This window comes from Prunus persica, chromosome G6, assembly GCF_000346465.2.
Source record: "Prunus persica cultivar Lovell chromosome G6, Prunus_persica_NCBIv2, whole genome shotgun sequence".
Taxonomy (NCBI): Eukaryota; Viridiplantae; Streptophyta; class Magnoliopsida; order Rosales; family Rosaceae; genus Prunus; species Prunus persica.
The window spans coordinates 1552806-1562302 of record NC_034014.1 but is presented as its reverse complement, the minus strand read 5'-3'; the positions used below and the strand labels follow the sequence as shown (position 1 = coordinate 1562302).

Here is a 9497-nt window from a genome sequence, read left to right as displayed (position 1 = left end):
TAGAGCGATAAGTGCGTGAACATTCATCAATATTTCAGATATAACACAAACAGTATGACTAGGCATATAAATCAAAGAATCACACCAGAAATGTGTACGCATAAGTTAAGAAGGTTCTTATAGAAAAAGTAATTGCAAGCTCAAGCAATCCTGGGTCTATTTAGGAAATGAGCACTACCTCCATTTTCAACCTTCTTCTCTAAACTTAGTTGAGCTAGTAGCTTGTCCTTCATGGAAATAACAGCTAGTTCATCAACTTGTTCACCCCATGACACCGCAACTCAGCTCCGGATTGACAGAACAAAATTGGAGGATAGTTGGGTAGGTGTAGAGTAGGATAGCTGGGTGGTAGTATAGTATGGGGCTAAATCTTCTTTCTATTACTTGCACATGACTCAATTAAAAGTAAGTCAAGCTACTGGGAAGAGGACGTATTGAGAATACATGCTATGCAACGAGGGCCCTAATTTAAGCACGATCGAAATTGGAGGACGAAAATGTGATTGAGGTTTTATTTATGGACAATCACCACAACTAAGCAGAAGTTGAGGTTTCACACGTGGACAAACGCGCTCTGATACTATAAATAAAGTTGAGGTTCACTCCAAAACTAATTCGCAAAAGGGAGAGTAGCTCAACTCTTCATAAGCCCTTACTAAGTTAATTAACTTTCCAATGTAGAACATTTTCATATTCACATTATCATACTTTAGCCCTTAGAGATTGACACCGTATCCGAATTTTGATAAGGTATCTGAAAAGTAATCCCTTTTTCTTTTTTGATTTCATCAATAATAGTAAGCGAATAAATACTATAGCCACTCTTACAGACCTAAAACATTAAATATTTGAGGCACATGTAACAACAGAGCGCAGCCACCTCTAACTTCTTAAGCAGTGCGTTCAACATCTTAGTCTTCGCGAAAAAAATTTAAAGATTGATGCAAATTTAACATCTTAGAATCGGAACATACTCTCTTTCTCCCCCCTCTTTAGGTTTCAAGTCAAGCCTAGATGCAATAAAAGTGCTGTCCTGTCAATGTGATCACAAAGCGGAATCCACCTTCTCTCTTTATTGGGCTTGGGGTTGGGTGATTAGGTGGGGCAGTAGGCGGGTGTGGGTGTGTCTGGCCGTGGGGTTTAAAGCTACTTTCTTTTCCACTTCTATTACTTGCAGATTAGACTCTCTTTTTTGGCCACTTGCACATTATTCAATAGTGGAAGTAGTTCATGTCAGTTAACAGGTGAGAGGACGTGTTGAGAGTAAATATTATGCCACGTCCGTTTTTGAGTGCATTTTTCTGACCACCCTTAAGCCTCACCACCCCTTTTAAAGTTTGGCATATGTAAAAGGGTTAATTTCAATTTGGTATCCTATAGTTGTACTTTTATAGTATTCTGTAGTTGTATTTTATGGGATACCAAACTGAAATGAACCCTATGTAAATTAAAGTAACCATGGTTAAAAGTTTGCAGGTAATATGTTTTTCATGCCACAATTATATGAGAGAAATTGATGTATTCATTAAAAAATTATTTCTTCTATCAATTTTTTCTTTCCTTGCAACTTTTGTTTTTTGCAAATGTGAGTTGGGTTAGTTGGCCAAGGTAGTATGCCCACATTGTGACACTCGAGATCGATTTTCCACCCCCTAGATTAGAGTGCCCATCTTGTTGCACCTGAATTCGAACTATGCTAATGGGAATTTGAATTGGAGTGGAATGACATAATCACATGGTATAACAAAACACCGTAGAATAATGCCAAGACCACTCTCATAATCCTGAGAGTCAAATATAAGGACGACGTCGTATTTTATTATATATGAAATCTTTATAGAAGGTGCACTATAACTAATGGCTGTTGGACAAAGAACAAAAAAACATGGGTGTCGAATTCAGAAAAAAACTTAATACCTTGATGTATATATCCTTTTAGTCTACAATCTTAAATCTTTCTTTAGACTATTGCGTACTTGTGTTAATTTACAAGTTCGTTTAGAAAGATGATTACCAATTTCCTCACACTTAGAAGAAGAGGAATAATATATAACAATACTTGATTATTCCCTAAAGAATCTAACATCGAACCAGCAACTTCCCTTCTTCTTCTTCTTCTTCCTTTATCATTATTTTCAACAATCTATTCTTGACTAGGATTTGAAATTGTACTTAGGTGACGAGGGGTAAATTTTACGACACTTAAACAAAACGCAACAATCTTCATACACTTTAGAACTTGACCAAAAACACTTATAACTTGTCAACTGCTAGTCATGAACAGCCACAATCAATAATACACACAGAGCATGCCACAGTGTACCTGCAACCCTAGAAAATTACTAGTGACAACCTAGGCATTCAGAAGGACCCGTCAATCTAGGCATCCTCTGTGCTAGCAACAACTATAGTGAAAGTGTGTGAAATCATCAGAATCAAGTAAACACCAAACAGTAGAAATGATGACTAGTCCTACGAGAAACAGATGACTAGTCATACGAGAAATAGATGACTAGTCATCATTTTATGAAATCAATTTAAGGCAATGTGATGCAATGCACAATTTACCTTTGTCAATTTGTTTGAATCTCCATAGGATAGTTGTTAGTTAAGAACACCTAGAGAAGCTATTCTTAATCCAAACTTGAGCTTGATAAAAACAATAAAAATCATATTACAAAATTGTCATGAGAAGCCAAAAGAAAAACCCAAAATGCATACATTAACATGATCCAACTCGGCAAGTTACCTAATCAAGCTCAAAATCGAATTTATTTTATTTTTTGATTCCTAAAATACCGCCAACTAAGCCATTATTGCATTTTGTATATTAATGTAGACCAATATAGAAACAATTTTTAATTGGATTGTAACTAAATGAGACACATTGAATTTGGAAAGATCTCCAAATGGATGTTGGAATTCATTCGGAATTTTTTTTTAATTTAACAATAAAATCATATTTAACATACCTAATCGGTTTATTTAATATTAAAAAGTTTTTATTTATTTATTTATAAAGTATACGTGATTAATTATCTATTATTTTATTATTTTATAAATATAATAGTGTACATACAATTTTATGTTTGGAAAATAACATACCTATTACTTCATTTACGAAAAATAATGTACCTATTATGGGTTCATTGTATATTAAAGCCAGCAAATTTATAGGTATACTGTGTGTTTGGGGCTAAATTCCAATAACAATGAGAGGGAAATAGTTTCTAAGGAACCAATGAGGAAGAGTTCGCGTTCGCCCATAAAGATGAGCAAGAGTTGCCATGAGAGAGGAATTTGTTTTAAGCAATTAACGCCAATTGATGGAGATAGGATAGAAAACATTAATGGAGAAGGGTGCAATTAGATTATCTTTCCAAAACCAGAGGTTAGGGCACGGCAGCAAAACCAGACTCTGAAGGTAGTCCCAAGGGAATCTTTGGATTGCTTTTCTATACAGCAGTATAGAAAAAAGGAAAAAAAAGAAGGTCCCAACTTTTCTCTGTCTGTCCCCGTACCTTAGCTTTAAAGCCCGCTTGGCTTTACAAAAAAGAAATAAAAATGCTTTTGAATTATTATTTTCACGTGTAGAAGTTACGTACTCCCTCTATATAAACCCCATGCAATATAGCAGGAAGAGCACACCTAGCTCGATCATCAAAAACCCTCCACTCAGTTATGGCATTGCAATTCCGCTCTTTGCTCTTGTGTGTGGTGCTGCTGCTCCTTGGCTTTGCATTGGCAAATACCAATGCTGCCAGGACAGATCCACCCGTTGTTTGTGCAACTCTCAACAGGACTCATTTCGATACTCTTTTTCCAGGGTTCACATTTGGCGCAGCTACAGCAGCTTACCAAGTCAGTGCATTCTGGGAGCTTAATTAATATTACTCATGAATTTGTTTTAATTTTTTGTTTCATATAGTTACTTTACTTAGCATGTGTCATTTATGAATATTGGCATCTTCATTCTGTAAATCGTGTTTTATATGTATATCTGTATGTGCATTTCAGTTAGAAGGTGCTGCAAACATAGACGGTAGAGGACCAAGCGTATGGGATAACTTCACCCATGAGCATCCAGGTCTGTTGAATCAAACAATCAATTAGTTAACAAATCTTCTATTTTCTATTTTTTTGGGTGACTAAATTGATGATCAGTTACTTCATTTCAAAAGCTATAAACAATGTATAAACAAGCCAATGCTTCATGGAAATTAGTTATTCTTCACTTACAAAGTGCTCAATGGGAACTGCGCAGAAACCATGACCTTACCCAGCAAAGATCTGACAACTCTCCTAGATCAAAGAAGATAGTTAGAAAGTTGTAAAAAATTGAATAAGGGTAATCATGGAAAATAAAACTCAAATGTTTTAATGTATTAATGTATCATTCAAAAATGTAATTAAGAGGAATAATACACAAGAGAAGAAGTGAGAAGTTCCAACCAAGATGGTTAGGGTGAAGGTTGCGAGCATTCCCCTATTTAAATATCTAGATAGCTAAATTACTTTGTATCTTTATTTATAACTAAAATTACATTTGATTAATTGCAGAAAAGATAACTGATGGTAGCAATGGAGATGTTGCTATTGATCAATATCACCGTTATAAGGTTTGAAAATCACATAATTGTATTATGTAGACCTTCTATATTTGAATTTGAACACACGACATTAAGGATGATATCCTTAATTTTTAGCTTCTTTTTTTTATTTTTATAATTATGTACATATTTTGTGTCATTATAGGAAGATGTGGCAATTATGAAGGATATGGGGTTGGATGCTTATAGGTTCTCTATCTCATGGTCCAGATTGTTACCAAGTAAGTTGATCATCCGCATCCACATATATTATTGCGACCAATCGCTTTAATGTTTAACATCTTTTATTCAATTTAATTCCTATTTCATGATAGGTATTGGCTTATATTTTTCTTGTTTTGTTTTAATTATTATTAGATGGAAAACTAAGTGGTGGAATTAACAAGAAGGGAATCGAATACTACAATAATCTCACCAATGAACTCCTACGCAATGGTGATACAGCTCCCAATCTCATAAAATCCTCCTAATATAACAACAGTACCTGCAGTTGTTTAATCAAACTTCTAATTTTCTTTTACTGGTCATGCTACATATAGGTATAGAGCCATTAGTGACACTCTTTCACTGGGATGTTCCCCAAGCCTTAGTAGACGAATATGGTGGTTTGTTAAGCCCTCGTATTGTGTAAGTGGACAATTTCCATCCTTTGTATAATATTGATCACTTAATTATATAAATACTATTATATACAATAAATACATATTTCAATGTGTACATGCAGCGATGACTTTAAAGCATACGCAGACCTTTGTTATAAGGAATTTGGTGATCGAGTAAAGCATTGGACCACACTTAATGAGCCATATACCATTAGTAACCATGGTTACACAATCGGGATCCATGCACCAGGACGATGCTCTGATTGGTACAACCAAAATTGCCTTGGTGGAGATTCGGGTATTGAACCATATTTGGTGACACACTATCTACTCCTTGCTCATGCAGCTGCTGTAAAATTGTACAGAGAAAAATATCAGGTACTTCCGTTAGTCTTTTTTCTTTTTCTTTTAGAAATTGAGGTCCAACGAGTAACTAGTATTATGTAACAATATAAGTGGGAATACTTTTTATACTGAGATAAACAATGGTTGTAATAATATATACATTATTTTGGCTCTAAATGAAAAAGAAAAAAAAAAAACAATTACTTATCATTCTGGAGCAGGCATGTCAAAATGGTGTCATAGGAATAACTGTTGTATCACATTGGTTTGAGCCCGCTTCGGAGTCACAACAAGATAAAGACGCTGCATTTCAAGCTTTGGATTTTATGTATGGGTGGTAAGTGTATTATTAATTTATATATCAACTCATTTAAATGCTTAATTTTTGAATTATAACTTCAGTTAGGTAGCCTGTGGTAGTTTATATAATGTTATAAGTTCACGTTTGGAATTTTCATAGGTTCATGGACCCATTGACAAGAGGTGACTACCCGCAGATCATGCGATCCATTCTTGGTGCACGGTTACCGAATTTCACGGAAGAACAATCCAAGTCACTGAGTGGGTCATATGACTATATTGGAATAAACTACTACTCTGCTAGATATGCAAGCGCTTATCCTAAGGATTATTCTGTAACTACACCTCCAAGCTACCTAACAGATGTTCATGTTAATGTTACAAGTGAGTACAAATTGAAAATTTCAAGAAATTAATGTAGTTCTCCTAATAATTAGATCCTCATATTCATATTCATTTATGTTGTAGCAGCTGATCTTAATGGGGTCCCCATTGGTCCACGGGTACGCAATAAATTATTAGCTTAAGTTATTGGGATTTTGAGAATTAATAGCTATATATGCATATATTTTGTTTTCCATATACACATAAAGTGCTAAAAGTCTCATTGATCTTCAAATGGAATTGCAGGCTGCTTCAGACTGGTTATATGTTTACCCAAAAGGACTCTACGATCTTGTACTCTACACAAAGGAAAAGTATAATGATCCAATTATGTACATTACTGAGAATGGTACGTAATTAATATTTTAAAATATTAATTAATTGCATCATCAATGTTTCACATATATGTATAATGGTGTAAAATAAAGTGAAGTGTTGTAAACTCTAAACTTAAAACTAAATGTACATTTTTTCTTCGGTTAAACAAATTGTATGCATTTGATACTGCATTATATTGTAGGCATGGATGAGTTCAATAATCCCAAATTATCACTCGAGCAAGCCCTTAATGATGCTAATAGAATTGACTATTACTATCGCCACCTCTGTTACCTCCAAGCAGCAATGAAGTAAGTTTTTGTCAACAAATTAATTAAGGCTATATATGTTTTGGCCTTCTTACATTTCGGTTATTTAATCACTATATTGAACCAATTATGTTCTTCTTCTTTTTTGGGTGTTTGTAGGGAGGGTGCTAATGTGCAGGGATACTTTGCATGGTCTTTGCTAGACAACTTTGAATGGAGCGAAGGATATACTGTTCGATTTGGTATCAACTACATTGATTATGACAATGGACTGGAAAGACACTCAAAACTCTCGACGCACTGGTTCAAAAGTTTTCTCAAGAGATCCTCAATTAGTAAGAAGAAAATCCGAAGATGTGGGAACAATAATGGTAGGGCTAACAAATTTGTGTATCAAATTTGAATCCCAAGGATGGATAAAGTACAATGGCTCTTCCATAGTGGTTGTGTGAGCTGTTTTTCATGTTTTAACTTTTTGTTTGACTTTTTCTGAGTCGGAATAAGTTGCAACAACTCATTATGAGTTAGTTGTCTTTCCTTGTGAGGGTTTAGTTTTAATTTTACTTTATGTTGTTGACGTGCCTCGTTATCCAAGTTTGTTGACTTTATGCGGTGGAGGTGCTTTGGCCAGTTGTGGATATGGTTGGAGGGATATCTTATTGTCTAGATGTTGTTGATGTATCCTTCATGTGTTTGTATTAGTCCTTGTGATCAGTGCCCTTTACGGCTAAATTATAAATGTAATTTCTTCTAAATAAAAACGTTATAAATAAAAATAAAAACTAAAATAAATAGATGTTGAGCCTTGACTGAAATATTTGCTACTTATAGCATCTTGTTTGTCTTAAGTTGAAATGAACTTAGAATACGATACTAGTGTATAAATTCGTTATAGATCTATTAAAAATTCAAAAGAAAATGCTCGATCAGGTGCTTATTTGAGAAAACATCAAGTCGGCTATCAGCACAATACTTTTCTTCAAAAGAAAACTAATGTTGCTTGTATGATTAATTTCATGTGTACAAATTATACATAGACTTTAGCTTATATATATATATATTAATTTCAATACAATACTCCTTACGCCACATAAACTTTATCTTTCTTTATAAACGAGATGATAATTTATTTTTCCAAAAGAAATCGAGGCATTGTGATCGGCCACAATGAGAGAATTTTTTCATCCTGCACAATACCATCCATTTATCAAACAAAAAAAATAAATAAATAAAAATTCACCAGCCTTTCCCAAAGCAAAAAGCTCATAAGAGACAAAGCCCACTGTCTATCCTTCTTCACCACACTGAGCATAACCATCAAACTAGACAGCCAGTTCCCAATTGTGGTAAATCTTTGGACACCACTTTATGGTTTAGAGGTGAACCAAACCAAACTGCTTGGGCCTAGGGACAAAGGAACAGTATAGGCTCAGTAGACTCTTTAAATACGTTAGAAGAGAAAGTAAATGATATTATTCCTGCTGTGTAATTTTGCCTAAGCCACCATCTGAGGGTTGGCCTGTGTTCATGGCTATTCCTGAGGACTGCAATTTTGGACTTCTGATGACAATTGTTTGCAGCGTGGACGGTCTTATTTTTTTATTAATCTATGTAACAAGATTTTAGGGATTTTGGGTATATGATTCGGTGTATGGTTTGCAATATTCAAAACCACTTGTTTAATCAAACCGGATTGGTGGTATTATAAAAATAATATATATATATATATATATATATATATAAGCTGAAGATGAATTGATGATTGCATATGCATGTGCGGGAAGAAGGGGAAACTGAAGAGACTCTTCACGGTTTGGGCCTTTAGTTTTTGGTGAAATTCTTTATTTATTACACCTTAATAAATATTTGATATTAAAAAGGCAGCTGGGATTACGTCTCCAAGAAAAAAAGGGAGGAGAGAGAAAATCATTTCTTTTATTTTTATGAGAGGGAGAAAAAAAAATGATTGTCTATTTAAAAAATTAAAACTACTTACCATGTGAGGTTTAATCTCAACCATTGAAAGTGGAGTAATCTAATGGTCCAAAAATTATGTCAAAACTTGTGTCAAAAACATAGTGTCACGGATCCGCCCCCTATATATATAGTCCCGATCTCTTGGACCACAGGAGTCCAAGAGATTGTGGTCGCCCACCGTTGGATATTAATCCAATAGTTCAAAAACGTTTCTTAAAAGGAGTGCAAGAGTGAGTGAACCGTCGAATTTACATCCAACGATGAGTGACCACAAATCTCTTGGACCCCTGTAATCCAAGAGATCATGACTGTATATATATATATGTATATAAAATTTTTATAAGACCACCGATCCGGTTTGATTAAAAAAGTGGTTTTGAATATTGCAAACCATACACCAAATCATATACCCAAAATCCCCAAAATCTTGTTACATAGAGAAATAAAAAAATAAGACCATCCACGTTGCAAAGAATTGTCATCAGAAGTCCAAAATTGCAGTCATCAGGAATGGCCATGAACACAGGCCAACCCTCAGATGGTGGCTGAGGCAAAATTACACAGCAGGATGTTTGGGCATGAAATAATTCACACGCCAACCCATTTCTCACAAATAGCCCAGGAACAAGAAAACAGAAGACCGGGCTTTGACTCCAAAGGAAAAGCCCAATCCGCGCCAAATGTCCATGTTT

At 34.7% G+C, this 9497-nt stretch overlaps 1 protein-coding gene across 2 annotated transcripts; it reads left to right on the top strand.

The window, feature by feature from the left end:
• On the top strand, positions 3633–7589 carry LOC18773978 (beta-glucosidase 12). 2 transcript variants are annotated; one of them, XM_020566186.1, is made up of 13 exons: positions 3633–3861; positions 4018–4087; positions 4561–4619; positions 4756–4831; positions 4968–5045; positions 5150–5237; positions 5335–5590; positions 5779–5894; positions 6018–6241; positions 6329–6360; positions 6488–6590; positions 6762–6870; positions 6988–7589. In XM_020566186.1, the coding sequence occupies exons 1-13, from the start codon at positions 3682–3684 to the stop codon at positions 7229–7231; spliced, it is 1635 nt and encodes a 544-aa protein (XP_020421775.1). In that variant the 5' UTR covers positions 3633–3681; the 3' UTR covers positions 7232–7589. The 2 variants fall into 2 exon arrangements, with proteins under 2 accessions (XP_020421775.1, XP_007206638.1); XM_007206576.2 differs by having other exon boundaries at positions 6326–6360.

Coding starts and splice junctions, on each gene's coding strand:
- LOC18773978 (XM_007206576.2), top strand. CDS start 3,682: ATGGCATTGCAATTCCGCTCTTTGCTCTTGTGTGTGGTGCTGCTGCTC. Junction 3,862..4,017: donor CAGCTACAGCAGCTTACCAA/GTCAGTGCATTC, acceptor TGTGCATTTCAG/TTAGAAGGTGCTGCAAACAT. Junction 6,242..6,325: donor TGTTCATGTTAATGTTACAA/GTGAGTACAAAT, acceptor TTTATGTTGTAG/CAGCTGATCTTAATGGGGTC.